Below are 17007 nucleotides of genomic sequence, written 5' to 3'. Positions count from 1 at the left end.
TTTATAGAAGGCGTTGTCGTAGAAACATCAAAAGAGGCTCATTCGATTGGAAATTCAAAGGGCTAGTACACTTTTTAATAGTTGAAAGTGATTGGAGGGCAGCTAGCCCCCCCCCCCCACACCCATCATTCCCCTCAACCCCTCCCATAAAAATTTTGAGATAACCATTTTGTCCAGCATGGTTGATTTCCAGATAGAAAATATGTTTTTGAGGAGGACACTCCGCCACAACCCTCTTCCAGCCTCTTTTATTACAACTAATGTTTGATATACGGTCAATAAAACGAGTTACTAAGACCACACTGGTTGCGACTAGTCTGTAAGGATATAAACTTGTTTAAGACAAGTTTACTTTTTTACCTGTTTGATCAAAGACAACTTTACTTACAAAAAACTTTATGGCAACCCTGTCACAGTATCTTACAAAAAATTTAAAAATCATTTTCATGTAACAGGTGAGGTTAAAAACGTGAATCAGCATATATACTAATTTTAATAAATTAGAGCCTATTTTCCTCTCGCTCTCTTCACAGAATAGATTAAATCAAGTTGATGCATTGATGATCTATTTCAAAGAATAATATTGGCTAAAGTGGCCTACTTTTTTGAGCCTTTGAAATAGGAAAGGGTAGGCTATTTGTGTACAATTTGGGCTTTTGACAAGGAAGCTTGTTAACTAAACAAATCTTACTTTATAATATGCAGGCAAATTGTAGTTAATCATTCCTTAAAACACTTCATTTTACTTCACCTAACTAGGCTAATGTGCAGCTAGGGTATTTCCCATCTATTTTGCCAAACCTCACTCTTTGGTAAATATCTAAGAAATATTCATATATTTAGAATTAAAATTTAATCCTAAAACCAATTATAACATTTGTTTATAGGCTATCAGAAATGAACTTTACATCCCCCCTCTCAAGGCTATAGGGTAAGACACCCAGTAGTTGGCCACCTGCCTATTCTCGGACAGAATGTAACTAACAGGGAACCTGTTAGTTACACAGTTAGATATACAAGTTTTCCCTGTTATTTTATATTTAAATTTAACTTCAATGGCTAATGGAAAGGCAGTGTGATCTAAGAAATTATAACAAAGAAGATGAAAACAGTATTTTCCCTACATAACTATGTAGTATTATGTAGTAGTCATAATTGCACTACTCCTACTACTGCTGCTACACTACTATGAAGGCTATGAGTTTTAAGCTGAAAATTTTTGGGAATGTTGAGAGGGTGTTGATCTAAATGAGAACACCCTATGTGCATATAGATTGTCCAAAGGGACTTGGCGCATAGTAAACTACTGTTTCGACTACTGCTAATACTGAGGCAATGGGATTAAAGTGAATCATTTAGGGAATGCGGATTAAATTGAAACGCACTTTGTGCCTTAGAGTTATCAAAAGGGCTTATCAACAGTGTTTCAGGAATAGCTTAGAGCATCAAGTTGAGACTTTCGGGCATGTTGAGGTGGTGAGCTAACCAAAATGCTCATTGTGCATGTTGCTTTTACTACACTACTTCCACTGCTACTTCTACTAAGTCTAAGAGTATTAAGGTGAAATTTTCAGGTAATGTTGAGGATATTCAGCTAAATCAAAGCCCCCTATATGAATGCAATTTGTGAAAGTGGAGTACCAGCGAAATCCAAGAATCAGCTTGGAAGTACATAATTGACACTTTCAATGTATGTTGAGAGGGATGTCAAAATAACAAAAAGGCCCTATATGCATACTATCACTATTAATAGTACTACTGCTGCAACTAGTGCTACAGTTACTAAGACTAAGGCTATTAAGGTGAAACTTTCAGGGAGTTTTGATGGTGATGTTGAACTGCGTCAATACATAGTGTATGCTTGCAGGTTGTCAAAAGGATTTATCAGCAATATCCTAGGAACAGCTTAGGGAATTTAGTTAAAACTTTCAGGGCATCTAGCTGCGGATCTTGAACTAACCAAATGGCTTAGAGTATTAAGTTGAAACCTTAAGGGCATGTTGAGGTGGATGTTGATTTAATTAAAAAGTACTATTATATATTCTACTGCTACTAATAGTACAACTACTGCTATTGTTACAGGATATTGAACTAACCAAAAGGCACTGCATGCATACTGCTGCTACTACCTTTACTGCTACCATTACTACTGGTACTACTACTATTTCTACTATTGCTTCTACTACTACTATTACTACTGCTGCTACTTCTTCTAAGACTGAGGGTATTAAGGCGGAAATTCCAGGGAAAATTGAGGGAATGTTGTACTAAATAAAAACAAATTATTTTCAGGCAGGTTGTCAAAGGGGCATATCAGCAATATCCCAGGAGTGGGTTAGGGTTTTAATTTGAAAGGGCATATTAAGGGAGACGTTTAACTAACCAAAAGAACAGTGGGTGCATACTACTACTTCTACTACTACTGAGGCAAAGGGTTTTGTGGTGAAGCTATCAGGGGATGTTAGGGGGGTGTTGAACAAATTACAATTTTGCATGCAGGTGCTTAAAGGGCATATCAACAATATTTCCAGAACAGGTTAGAGTATTATGTTGAAACTTTATGAGAATGTTGAGGGGTATTGAAGTAAACCAAAGGCACTGTGCTTACCATTACTGCTGGTACTACTACTGCTAATACTATTACTACTACTACTACCAAAGCTAAGGATATTAAGATGAAACTTTGGGGAGGATGTTGAAATAAATCAAGATGCACTATGTATAACTAGGTTGTCAAAAGGCCGGATCAACAGTATATCAGGAACGTCTTAGAGTATTAAGCTGACACTTTCAGGGCATGTAGAGGGGGATGTTGAACTAGCCAAAAAGTTGTACATTTTTCTACTACTGCTACTAAGGCTAAGGTTATTAAAGTTAAAATTTAAAGGAATATTGAAAGGGATGTTTAACTAAATCACAACACACTACATGCATGCCGATTATAAGAAGAGCGTATCAGCAACATCTAAGGAACGGCTTAGAGTATTAAGTTGAAACTTTTAGGGCATTTTAAGGAGAGGGAGGTGGTTGAACTAACCAAATGGCACCATGTGCAAAATACTTCCAGTTCCACTGCTGCTACTACTATTACCAAGGCTAAGGTCATAAGAATGACACCTTCAGGGAATGTTGAAGGTAAAGAACATAAGGTAAAACTATCAAGCCATGTTGAGGGGGATGTTGAACTAAACGAAAGGTATCAATGTGAATACTGCTGCTGCTACTACTACTACTACTGTGACCACTACTACTACCAAGGCTAAGATTGTTAAGGTAAAGCATACAGGTAATGTTGAACCAAATCAAAACCCACTTTGTGCATGCAGGTTGACAAAGCGGTGTATTTACAATATCTCAGGAACCGCTTAGAGTATTGAATTGAAATTTTTGTAGGAATGTTGAGGAGGATTTTGAACTAGCCAAAAGGGAGTACGTGCATACTGCTATTTTTTTACTATTACTACCGTTACTACTACGACTCATACTATACTAAGGCTATGAGTAGGCCTATCAAAATGAAACTTTCTAGGATTGTTGAGGGGGATCTTGAAGTCAATCAGATCACACTAGTTGCATGCATGTTGCCTAAAGGGTGCATCAACAATATTCCAGCTAAAACTTTCAGGACTATCAATACTACTACTACCTGCTGCTTCTACTTCTTTTATTTTGAACTAAATCAAATTAGTTTAAGTGTATCCAGGCTGTCAAAATAGTATAGGCGGATATGTCAGGAATAGAGTAAGATATTTAGTTGAAACTGTCAGTGAAATTTGATGGGGATTTCACTCTAAATCAAAACATACTATTTGCATGCAGGTTGTCAAAAGGATGTATCAAAAATATCCCAGAAATTGCTGAGAGTATTAATTTGAAATTCTCAAGGCTACTACTATTGAACTAGATCAAAAGAGTTAAGTAGATCCAGGTTGTCAAAAGAGCACAGATGCAATATCTGAGGTACCGAATAGCATATTAAGTTGAAAGTTACAGGGAAGGCTGAGGGATGTGTAAAAATTTAATAAATTAGTAAAAAAAGTGAAACCTAAAACGAACAGAAATTACAATAAATAACCCTGAAAAACTGAAAACGAGTAGAACTGCCAGAAAGAGGAGTAGGGATAACGGCAGAGAGGTAGTTAAGGTTTTCAGTGCCCGGGGTCAACGTCGGATTACTACTCCCCTCGTGCTAAAGCGAGCAAAAATTACAAAGAATAACCCTATCAAACTGAAAATGAGTTTTAACTATCAGAAAGAGGAGTAGGGCTAACGGCTGTGGCGTAGCTAAGGTTTTCAGTGCCCATGGATAATGTTTGATTACCCTTCCCCCTCGCACTATCACTACCACAATGTAAGTGAACAAAAAAGTGCGTTGTCCCTCAGAGACAGCGCCTGAGGATAGCCGTTCCTCTTGCTCCCCTCTTACTGGCTACACCGCCGCCCCCTTGGCCTTCTAAGGTCCAGAACATAATTTGCAATTTAATCAAGAGAAAATAAATTTTAAACGTTTTTCTGTGATAATGTTAATAAATCTAACATTTTTTAGACTATTTTTATGGATATCAGTGTATTTTAAACTATCAATCCATATTGATTTGTTCTTTTCAGTTGTCATGGTTATTATTGTGAATTTTTTATGTTATGAGAAATAAAAACTTGTAACTTGAAATAAAAGTTGTCTTAGGTAAAGTGAAAATTACGTTTTGGTCTTTAGAAGGTACAGAGGGCGACAGGCCTTCTCATTCACGTGATAGTTTCTGCTTGTTTTAAGTTAGACATGTTTATTTATTGTAATTTGTGTTCTTTTTAGGTTTTGTTTACTTATTCAAGTAATAAGGGTTTTTATTTGAACAAAACAAATAAATAAATCAACCACCAGAAGCAAACTTGTTTAGGCTATACACCCTTCAAAAAAAAAAACAACCTCATATATACATTGTTATCAACAACGTAAAACAATGAATAAAAAAAAAAAAAAAACACGGCACAACCTCCTCCAACTTGGTGCAACTCCTAAAATAAAAAAAAAACTATAACTAATTAACATTGTTCTCTCACTACCACCCTCACACAACCACAATAAAAAATAACCAAAATACAACTGAGAGACCACTCAAGAGAAAATCGCTAAGAAATATTATACTCGCCAAAACACAGAGATTTTAACCTACTCATAAAACTAGCAATATTTTCTTCCAACTAATATTTTATTTGGTAAAGTATTATAAAACCCTGGTCCAACATGACGGATAGAGAAGAATGATCTTTGAGTTGAAGCCTGAGGTTGTCTTATCTGGGATGCTGTTCTGGTTGAGTATTCATGGACATTACATCCAGCCACAAACATTTGACCGAAACATTGTGGCAATAATCCACGCTCATATTTAAACAAAACAAAGCTGAATAAAATTTAGAAACTCCTTGTAAAGGCAGAATATGTCATTCAACATATCTCCTTCTCACCGATCCGCCTTTTTTTATCACCACAAAGCACTCTGAGTTCTGCATCGCACGAAGCAGAAGTAGACGTGTCGGGAAAGTACTTGACCAAACAACATTACAATACAAAAGGTACGGGTGAACAGTAGAAAAATACAAAGACCTTATTACATCACAGGGGAAAAAATTCTTCAGCTTTCTCATAATCCCAACATTCCTTGCAATCGTACGACTTAACAACTCTATATGGGGTTTATAACTTAAACATTCATCTATCAGGACACCAAGGTACTTGGCAGTCTTTAGTTGCTGGATTGAAGTATCAACAAGTCTAAGCTCATTAATCCATGGATAGTAATTGGGGTATCTTCTGTAAACTAGAAACTGTGCTTTATTATTATTTAACTTCAGTTTGTTAGCTCTAGTCCATTTCCCAATTTGGTTCATACCCGTAATAAGCTTCTCCATGAGTTGCAGTTCCGTCTTCGCTGCCACTGTAAAATGCGCATCATCCGCAAATAGCGCAATTATTAACTTTATGGTTTCACAAACGGGAAAATTTAGGTCAAACGACAAGCCCTCCACAGCTCCCCACAAATCATTCATGAAGATTAAAAACAGTGTAGGCCCGAGCACAGACCCTTGTGGTACACCATATTCAACTTTCTTTGTACCCGATACGGCACCTCCAACACTCAGATACAAAGAACGATTATAAAGGAAAGACCTTAAAAGGCCTAAGAACGCGCCACGAAATCCACAATTATCAAGTTTTGCATGCAGAATACCATGATCAACCGAATCAAAGGCCTTCACAATATCGAGGAAAACTGAAGCCACTTTCCAACCAGCATTACGAACGTCACCAAAAACAGAACGGCCTGATCCGTCGACATTCCTCTTCAGAATCAAAACTGGGTTGGACTTAGAAGTCTCCGCGATTCTAGAAACTCAACCATTCTAGCATTTATCATCTTTTCAAACACTCTACTTAACACTGGGATTGTGATTTGCGGTCGTTTTTTGCTTGTAATATTATTTGAATTTATTTCAGCTCGTTTTTGGTTTATTGTAGCTTTTTACTTTTCTTTGAAAATCTCTTTGTGGAAAAAGTTTTTTTTATGAATAAATGTTAGGGCATGTTTAGTACCTTTAGTAGCCATTAGGTTGAGAGAATACCTCCAGCAACGCAGATGATCGGAAAGAAAGTAATCTTCTCTGCATTCTTTTTATTCTGTCCATCAAGCGTCACAGAAGCTGATCAATATACAAACTATTTCTGGAAAATGATCATTACCATACTGATCTCTTCTTTCTCTGATTCATCTCACAGATCGTTCTTACTCTCCGGTTCTGTATTTGCTTCAGCGCTCAGACTCAGGGACGGATCTAGGGAGGGGGGCAAGGGGTTAACTTACCCCAGACGATGGTTCTTAGGGGGGGCCGGCTTGTAAGGCAATATTGATCTCATCAAACAAAATTCGAACCCTAATTTTTCAGCTCTGAAACACTCCAACGTTTGCCTTGAATATGTATTTAACTCTGCCTGTATCAGTTCTTTCTAATAAAAGAAGTTTCAGCAAATTAATTTTAATTAAGAAACTATCTTAGAGACAAGACGGCCTATAGCGGTTGACAAACTTGATTATAATCCACATAGAATATGATTTAGGTTCGAAGCTTTCATATGAAGACATTATAAAGGCATTGGCTTCGAGAAAAGCATATAAAGTTAAGTTTTACTCCACAGGATAAGATTGATTGTACATAATCTAAATTGCAAGTGTACTGTGTCGCCAATAAAATATTGCTGCATGGAATCTTAGACTTTTTTTTGAACCTTAAGGTATATACTGGATTTACATAAAAAATTAGTAATGATAGCAAACAATTCAGTAAATATATTCTTTAAAGAAGTAAAGTAACCATAATCTGGTATTTATAATGGGCTTGTTGACCAAAGGCCACCAAATGTCATTCTTGCCCTGGGTGCTGACAGTTCCTGTTCAGATCTGTCGCTGTTCAGACTAGCATAACTGGGGGCTTCATATTATATTAGGGCTTTGACATAATTCTGCCCAACGTTTGTAATTATCTTTGCTATTTTTGTGTAAGCCAGGCCAAATTCTTCATTTATCTTTTTCGTGTTGGAAGGACAGAAGTTGTAATTGCAGGTAGCTACAGACCAACGGCTTGCAGTGGCTGACTTAATCAATGCACAGTTACACCAAGATAGCTCTTGTTTGTTTCACTGTAGATGCCTGCTGTTTTACAAAAATAGTTTAAGTTTGGAAGCTTGTCACTTGGTTCCATTTTGTCACTTCTTCTTTTCCATGACTGAGACACTTAGTGACAGGCTAGTAACAAAACCATGCGGCGCTTTCTTTTTAACCGTTATCAAAGGTCTCTTTTTCTCAATATATTGTTCATAATCAAGTGATCAATTTGTGCGTTTGGTAGCTTTACCACCCTCTAATCAAAAAATGGCCCCTATATATTCTCTTTTCTTGGTGAAATTTGAAGGAGTGATATTGTGTCCTGCCAAAGATGCGGTAGTAGTTGCTGTATCGGTTTGATTAGAGTTTTCTTTTTCTTGAGACTCCTTTGAACGGAGAGAGATAGTTTCTAAGTAGATTGTGAAGCTCTTGCATCAGGTACCTCTGTCTTCAGCAGAGAGAACTCCTCTCTTGAGTGAGGGAAATACTTTTTCCTTCAGTAAACTCAGAGCAGATGAAGTAGTTCCCACTAAAGGTATCTTTTCCGAAAATGCTAATTTTTCTGGATAAAATAGATTGAGTCAGAGTTTTCTGATCTAAACGCGTAAAGGCAGCATGGAATTAGTGTGCCTTGTAGTTGAAATTGTTTTACTAGAAAAGTTGGAATAAACGGACAATGAGTAAGGGCTGCGAAAATGCAGCTGGTGTATTTTAAACCTAGTAAATGCAAGCTTTGACGATTTTTAAATAATTCGTAGTAACGAATTGTAAGTAAAGAGTCGTGCGGCTCAATAGTAATCGAAACTGTAAGAAACAGACTCTTGATAACAACGGATGCATAAAAAAGTCGAATTTTGAGTTTTATTCAAAATATGTAAAATTCATTAAGTTTAATGTTACCCATCAAAAGTTAAGAGCCTGAGAAAATTTGCCTAATTTTTGAAAAGGGGGAAACACCCCCAAAACATCAAGTGAAAATCACACCATCAGGTTCAGCATATCAGAGAACCTACTGTAGAGGTTTCAAGCTCCTACATACAAAAACGTGGAATTTTGCATTTTTTTTTTCCAGAAGCAATTTTTTCTTTTTTTTTGTTAGGGGTGATTGTATCGAAGCTCTAATTCTCTTTTTAAGTGACTAAACATATTTGAGGGCTGGTAGCCCCCTCCCTCGCCCCTTTTTCCAAATGTTGTCCAATCAAAACTTTGACATAGTCATTCCGTTAAGCATAGTCAAAAGATTTTATAACTTTGTCTTTAAGGATGAATGACAGAATATATGAAAAGCTAAAGTTTACGCTAAAGTTTTTTTATTGTTTAAAAAAATAGAGTTGTGAGAAAGTCAAACTTTAGCGTAAAGAGCGAGGCGTTGAGGAGGGGACAGCCCCTTTCATATACGCAATAATTTCTGTTCGTTTTAAGTTTTAACGTCGCTCCTTACTTTCATTTAAAAAAAATTGTTTTTTTTTATTTAATTTTTGAACGTTTTTGAATTAATGTAGGTTTTGATTTGGGCTCACCGTACATGAATAATTAAAACGGAATTTACATATTAATTTTAGTCTTATTTGGTTATACGGCTTTCTCGAAAGTTGTTTAATTTTATTTACGAACGTTTTTATTAATAATAAATATACGTAACTTACGAATTAACTTACGTAACGAAATTCTATATTCATATATTTTTAATACGTATATTAGGGGGTTCGCCCCCTAGTCAATACCTGGCTCTTTACGCTAAAATTCGAACTTTGTTCCAATTCTTCAAAAATGACCCCTTAATCACAAAGGCCGTTAATTAGAATAAATAGCTCTTATGAAAGTACTAAAAAATCTTTGTGGCTTAAAGAGCAAGGTTTTGACTAGGGGGTGAACTAAATCATATACGTAATATTTTCTGTTCTTTTTAAGTTTTGATGTTGCTTCTTACTTTCAGTTGAAAAACTTGTATTTTTTTTTACTTAATTTCTGATCTTTTTTTTAAATAATGCTGGGGAATTCAGTGCCCCTTTCATAGCAATGTCCCTTTCCCCATCAAAATTTCCTCCATAGAAAGATCCCCCCACATAACCCCAACCCCCCCACTACCAGAAGAAATCCCCCCTGGAAACGTCTGTATACTTACCAATAACCAATACTGTACGTTAACATTGGGTAAAGTTCATAACTTTCAGTCCTCCCCCCCGGGGACTTCGGGGGATTAAGTCATCCTAAAAGAAATATTTATCATATTTTCGACCATGCTGAACAAAATGGCTATCTCAAAATTTTCATCGGGTGACTTTGGGAAAAAATGAGCTTGGGAGGGGGCCTAGTTGCCCTCCATTTTTTGGTCCTTTAAAAAGGGCACTAGAACTTTCAATTTCCGTTCCAATGAGCGCTCACACGATATTCTAGGACAACTGGGTCGACACGATCACCCCTGGGAAAAAAACAACAAAAAAACAAAACAAAAAAAAATACGAAACAAATAAACACGCATCCGTGATCTTTCTTCTGGCAAAAAATACAAAATTCCACATTTTTGCAGATAGGAGCTTAAAACCTCAACCGTGGGATTCCCTGATACGCTGAATCTGATGGTGTGATTTTCATTAAGGTTCTATAACTTTTAGGGAAGTCTTTCCCCCTTTTTTCGCAAATCAACCAAGTTTTCTCAGGCGCGTAATTTTTGATGGGTAAGACTAAACTCGATGAAACTTATATATTTGAAATCATAATTAAAATCATATTTGATGTATCTATTGGTATCAAAATCCTGTTTCTAGAGTTTCGGTTACTATTGAGTCGGGTCGCTCCTTACTTACAGTTCACTACCACGAACTGTTTGACTATCTTGTGCCTTTTCTTTTACATTTATTCAGACATACAGATGCAGTCAGTATACCTGCTTCCTTAGTCCCTACAATCCACGGACTTGTATTCTTCATTATAATTTTTGATGTTTGAGGAAAATATACTATCTTTTCTCTAATTATCTACATATTGCCACCGTCCGCAATGCTCATCTCAAGATGATCAAATGTAAAATTATTCACAACTCGATTCCTTTCTTTTTTACATTCTACAAGTGCTGCCACAATCCCTGTGGACAGGGAAGGAGGTGGATGAATTTCTTCAACCAAAGATAGGTCTGGAGGACTTCTTCTGAAAATTTAGAAAAATCAGGACATAAAAAAAGTGCTTTCGGATTTCCAACCTCCCTTAAAAAAGAACCCCTCGATGGATTGGACCTGTCTACAAGTATGACTGCTTCTATCACTACAAATTTACTGCACCATTTAGCTCCTTATGCTACCCGTTGGTTATAGCTCCTCATCCCTCCCATTCTTTTCAAACTTCTGTTTTCACTATTTATGACAAATACTATAATTCTCTAACGCAAGCGACAAGCCTATGGCTTCCTCCTTTATTGGATAAAATAAATAAAAAATAAAAGATGTTTATGTATATACACGGTAATGAGCATTGCCTTTCCTTTATCCTAAGATTGGTGTGTAGGACCTTCTCCTAGCGAAACATGCAATTTATTTTGTATTTTCAACCCTCTCGTAGGAAAATTTTGGTAAAGAGCCCCCTGCTCAGAAGAAAAGAAACTGCCTGAAGAATCACACCCCCTCTTCAGAAAAAGCCTTATACCCTCAATATTTCAATATTTCTTGTGTCTGAATGCAAGCTGCTCTGTATTCAGTATAGTTAGTTAAGGTTTTCTGAAACAGTTCGTATTAAGGACTTAGTGACAGATTGTTTTTAATGTTTATTTTTATTATACAGAATGCGAAGGATTATACTGAAGGCTGTTGAAGGCAGGCCATTGCTTCGACTCACTACCTCTCGTTCCTATGCATGGAGTGGTCAAGAATCTTTAGCTGAAGATGACCCAGAGATGTGGCAGCTTATCACTCAAGAAAAGAAGAGACAAATAGAGGGATTAGAGCTAATTGCTTCAGAGGTTATTACATCTTTATAGATTCTTTACACTGGAAAATATTCCTTTTTTTAAATTACTTATAGATTGTGAATAACCATGGGATGAAATCTAACTGCATATTCTATTCTAAGACTTATTTGTTATGGCAATGCATTGTTCTTTCATCCACAGGGGCGCATAGGTTCAATTCTCAGGGGGGTCGGGGAGAGAGTAGGTGGCTAAAGACAAAAAGTGCATTTTTCGGCTAGTTTTCACTTTTGGCGGCGTGTGTTCCTCTCACCATTTTGACAAGGACGGACGCTCACTATCATTAGATTGGTTTATTGTTTTAATGTTCAAAACTTTAAAATGTGTCATAACCCTGTACAGCTAGATAGTTTTTTTTACTTCAGTAACAATTTACAAAACTTTAAAGTAAAACCCGTTTGATCTTCTTCTTTTTTCTTCGTCTTTGATTCTTTTGTCTAGAAATCGTTCATCAAAACGTTTGTTACGCCTCTTCAGGGCGTTCCCTAGTTGTTTCAGCCCCTTAGAGACATTAATTATAATATCAAAATATATTTTATTAAACTTTGATCGAACCTGATTGGTTAATGGCATCAGAAAAAATTTAAAATATTTCAACTAACACTATGAACTTCAAATTTTCATGCTTGCTTTTGACGATCCTGAATTTTTTTTCAAAATAATTTATGTTAGTCATTTTATTAAAGCTTCGCTTTTAAACTGTATATAACCGAAAGAACATTTTTTTATACTTTTTTTAATTACGTGTTCAGTTCTTTTACGCTTCTGCAGCTGTGTGTGTTTTACGCCGTCCATATAAGAGCATCAGATACAAACAAGAAAAGGAACTAAAATGCCCTAACAGACATCAAAGAGAAAGGGGAATATACTGTCATATGCTGTTCCGTTTTGCCCGACTGAGAGAGCTGGTTTTAAGGATTTTTTTTTTTTTGCACTGTTCCAAGTATGGTAATAGTATGTATGTTATCGTGAATTTTAGTAATTGGTGAATGTTCGAAATACATTTTTTTTTCTACTTGGATTTAGTCAGCGTTGCTAGTCAGCTTTTTCAGTTTAATGCAAGGTTTGATGATGATAGGTTGGGTTTGGTTTGGTTAACTTAGGTTATGTTTTTAACCCATTTCTTATATTTATAGCTAAATACAACCTAAACTAACAAAATCTAACCTAACTTTGACTTTTACCATCATACCTTGCATAAGACTGAAAAAGCTGATTCGCAAAGCTAATTGAATCCATGCAGAGAAAAAGGAATTTCGGACATTCACCGGTGACGGTCGACATTAACCAGATTTCGGACATTCACGGTAACATTTACGTAGCATCATGTAAAAAAAAAATGCGGAGAAAAGAAAGACAAAATCAGAAGAAAAGAGAACTTATCCTAACTACTGAAGCGATATCAAATTGTATACTGACTACCAAGGCCAGTAAGCCTTGCGCACAATGACTTGTAAGGAGGATCAAGAGAATATTGTTCCATGAGGGGGAGGGGGCTAATGCCTTAAAAAGGGTGGTTTTTTGCCCAAATTCTGATTTTTTTTTTCAATGCGTTTCAAATAATATTTTTTAGAGTGGGGAGACCTCTTACTCATCCTGTGTACAGGTTTGAAAGTATGCTTGATTCTTGAGTAGAAAATGATGAGATTATAAAACAATTTGGTGATATAAATATAGTTTATTGTTCAAGCTGATAATCACGGTCGTAAAAAACTCTTATATAATCAACTATCTTTCATATTAATCAACATTTCGCTTAATTCCGTCAAATTATAACATACTTATATCAACTTCTATTATTCTTCTTCTTTTCCTTTACTGACTTCATTGATTTTGTTCTTCTTTAGCTCTATTTATGCTTCCTAAATTGTTTAGCCGTGTATGCTCGAAATAGTTCAAAAGTTACGTTTTGTTGTATTTTTCTGGGAATTCCTACATCTGTCTTTACTGCATCTACATTTTAAAAGAAAAATTGTAGCAAAAATACAAAGGAACAATCGTTTTTTCAATATTGGTCGACAGATAAATGACAGCAATATTGTCGTTGTTATAGCTTTTTACATGTAGAACACTGTTTTCTTCTCAAAAAATTGAGAGAGGCGATTGAAATGGAACCGTTCCACGTATCAAGACTAAGAAAGGGCAATACAATTCAAGCTTCAAGATGTGTCATTCATTGAAAGGAAAGGAAGTAATAACCTTACTAGAATTCATTGTTATACCCTTACTATATGTTGTTAGTACTTGTACCTCATTGATAACGGGATGGCTTTCTTTTCAACTCTTTTTAAACAAGTTAGTGCTTTCGAATAGAAATTATCCTTAGAGGGAAATCTGACAAAATTATGATGACATGAGATGAGAAGGAGAAAATGAAAGGACTGAAATCTTTCCCTTCCCCCGAAAAAAGAAACGGAAGAATTGGAGTGAGATAACGCGAGGGGAGGGAGTGCTAACGTATCGGGGAAAAAGCGAATGCCAAGAATACAGCACTGAGGTGGATGTATGAAAGGGTGGGCGAGCAGGGATATTATAAAAAGGGGAATTGTTATAGAAGTGTGGTGAAATGATGGAAGGAGGTCTTGAGAATTTAAACTGTAATGAGAAAAGCTGGTTATTATTGTCCTGTTTTTCATATTTCCTTTTCTCTTTTATTAACTGTGCTCCTTGTTCAAAATCATTCCTTAGGCTAGTATATGTCTGTACATACGTTATTCCAATCTTCAGTTGCATCATAGACTACTGTTTGTAAATTTAGGGGAGTGACGAGACTAATCTTATAGGGAAAAGTCCCCAACCCTTATTCCTAAAGTTAGAAGGTATGCACACAAAGGTGTCAATTGTTGTATGATTCATCGAATGATGTTACCTTCCTGTTTGACATTGAAATAAGCTTTATATTTTGATTTATTTAAATAAGTCTGGTTTCGATATTTTTATATATTATTTATGTACAAGTTTGTAACTGTGGCATGTATACAGATCATGTTTGATTGTTCTTGCTCCTAAAGAACTTTATTGTTCCAGAATTTCTGCAGTAGAGCCGCTCTCGAAGCCTTAGGATCTTGCCTCAACAATAAATACTCAGAAGGATATCCAGGACAAAGGTACCCCCTTCTGATAATTTTTAGTGGTGTTTTGGTGCCCCCCAAAAAATTTGACAAAGGAAATGTCAACACCTGTGAAATGGCATCGTAATAAATACCTGAATTAATCCTGATCTAGTTATATGTCACATAGCCGGCTTCCCCATAACCACAGTTTATAGAATTATCCAGTATGATCATTCTCTATCTCACCCATTATAAAAACCCGGAGAACGTGCAAGTGCTCCGGAGAACGTTTTTGCAGATATAAACATAAGCGAAGTCAGATCTTTTCATGGGTAGACAAGTCAGACTGTGATCGAATCGGAAACAAGTGGAAACCCGCTATTACGAATAATGCACTTTGTTGGAAACAATCGGAAACATCCATCCCGCTAATGCAGAAATAAGTGGGAGGAGCTTTTTGTTCGCACCGAGAACGAAGACCAGAAATGATCCGCGATAAGCTTACTGGTATATTCTGTCTACTGTGCCCATACCCGATTACGGAACCTCTCTTTTATTTATCTTGAAAAGCGGAACCCCAAAACAGGTTCCTATACTTTTTAGTGGCAAATTCGGTTATGGAACTTTTTTCTTCTTGGTGCATAAATAAAATAGGAAACTGGAGAGAAAATGTCCTTTGGTGCTCCAAATGGCTCTAATTTGGAATTAGGAAAGAATTTATCATTTTTGGCTCTAATCACGAAAGCACTGCGGAGAACCATAAAATATCCATAGTTTTCCCGTGGGTGGAGCTTAGATGATTTTCTTTATTGGTATTCTATTATTTTGACTAAACCTCTTTCTTCCTTTGAATCAGAACCCGTAATTAGTAATAACAAGTAATTAGTAGCGCCACGGAAAGTATGGCATCACTCGTTTGAATTAAAAAGATCAACATTTTGTGAGGGAGGAGTGTCAAAACACAGCAACAAATATACAAATCATGGAGGCTATGGAGAGGAGGAAGTAGGTCCCCTCTCCTGTGTAAATTACTGCAGATAGATGCAAATTCACCCGATCCTTTAGAGGGTCAATAATTTTTTCTAGAAAGGAGGCTTCATGGTAGAATAACAAAATACTGCATTTCTAGGTCATACTTCAGCTTTCCCGGGTCCTTCGTACCAATCAGGGTGGCAGTAGGGAACCTAAGCCCCTCCTCTTCCCTTTACTTTAAAAAACCTTAGCCAGAGTGTAAAGAGATATATTTCATTGTTATTCACACAGCAAATAATGGTGGAGCTATATACATTAAAACCCTTCCGCATGATTCACGAGGACTCAAAGATTGATTGGTCAGGTTGGTATATCTTCAGAACTCTTTTAAATAGATCTGAATAGCTCCAGAAAACTTCTTATGAGCTCTCCAAGTCTTGTGCTTTTGTGAATATCGCATTTCACCATTCCAGTATTAGTTCGCAAAATTGACAAAAATAAATATCCCGGCAAATATCCTGCTGAGATGTTTCTTAGAAATTTAAGGTTGATGTACTGATAAAAAGTAAATAAATGGATATAAAACGCGTAAAAATATTTAAGAAGAAAATCAACAAAGTGGTTTGTCGAGTTGTTTTATTAAATTGCTGTTTTTGTTTTCTGAATCTCTTGCCGGTTTATTCTAGAAATTTCAAGCGTTATTTTGTAAATCCAACTGGGTTAGATTAAAGTGTAATAATGAATAAAATTTATTCCGTGTCCTAGAAAACAAGTTCATAGGTAGTGGTCTCTTGCATTATCTGGAATATCATAGTTTTCATGATTATCCACCATTTCTTACAATTTTCAAGTCAGTGACACTTTGCCCTCCTTTTCTCACCTCACTCTACCTTCCCTCCCCGTATAAATTCTAGTGTACTTGTCCTTAATAGGAATTTTGAAATGCATGGTGGATCCAGGAGTTTTTCAGTGGGGGGGGGGGGGGCTCAGACTTTTTGAAGACCCCTTTTTTGCCTGACCTTTTTTTTGTAAAAAAAAAGAGTTCCAATTTACGTTGTTTATTTCTTGGTCGCTTTTCATCTTCCTTTCGGCTTTAGATCTTTTATTCTCAATTTACCACACATTATAAACATATAGGTTAATTAAGCCAATTCGATATTCAGGGAGAAACTAGCCTGTGTTGTGAAGGTGACACTTTGTGCTAACTCCAGAAGGGAGAGATAAATACTTACTCCTGTGATGGGAAAAGGTTTTTAATTGTCTCTATGCAGAGGCGGTTTTAGGGTGGAGACGGATGGCACACTTGCCCTGGGCATAGAAATTTTAGGGGCGCAAAATTTTAAATCAATAATTTAGTATTTATAATCAT

At 36.2% G+C, this 17007-nt stretch overlaps 1 protein-coding gene across 1 annotated transcript in view; it reads left to right on the top strand.

Moving 5' to 3' along the window:
- The first annotated feature begins 425 nt into the window (after positions 1-425).
- The window catches only part of LOC148956589 (serine hydroxymethyltransferase, mitochondrial-like), a 110927-nt gene continuing 94345 nt past the window's right edge, over positions 426-17007 (top strand). Inside the window, 3 exon segments of the mRNA XM_089086004.1 lie at positions 426-455; positions 11430-11607; positions 14641-14720. Coding sequence (XP_088942130.1) covers positions 11431-11607; positions 14641-14720 — 257 coding nt within the window. The 5' untranslated portion in view covers positions 426-455; position 11430.

This window comes from Artemia sp. Qi Xiang Cuo, chromosome 1, assembly GCF_049724085.1.
Source record: "Artemia sp. Qi Xiang Cuo chromosome 1, ASM4972408v1, whole genome shotgun sequence".
Classification (NCBI taxonomy): domain Eukaryota; kingdom Metazoa; phylum Arthropoda; class Branchiopoda; order Anostraca; family Artemiidae; genus Artemia; species Artemia sp. Qi Xiang Cuo.
The sequence above is the reverse complement of the archived record's forward strand: the minus strand, read 5'-3'. Positions and strand labels throughout refer to the sequence as shown.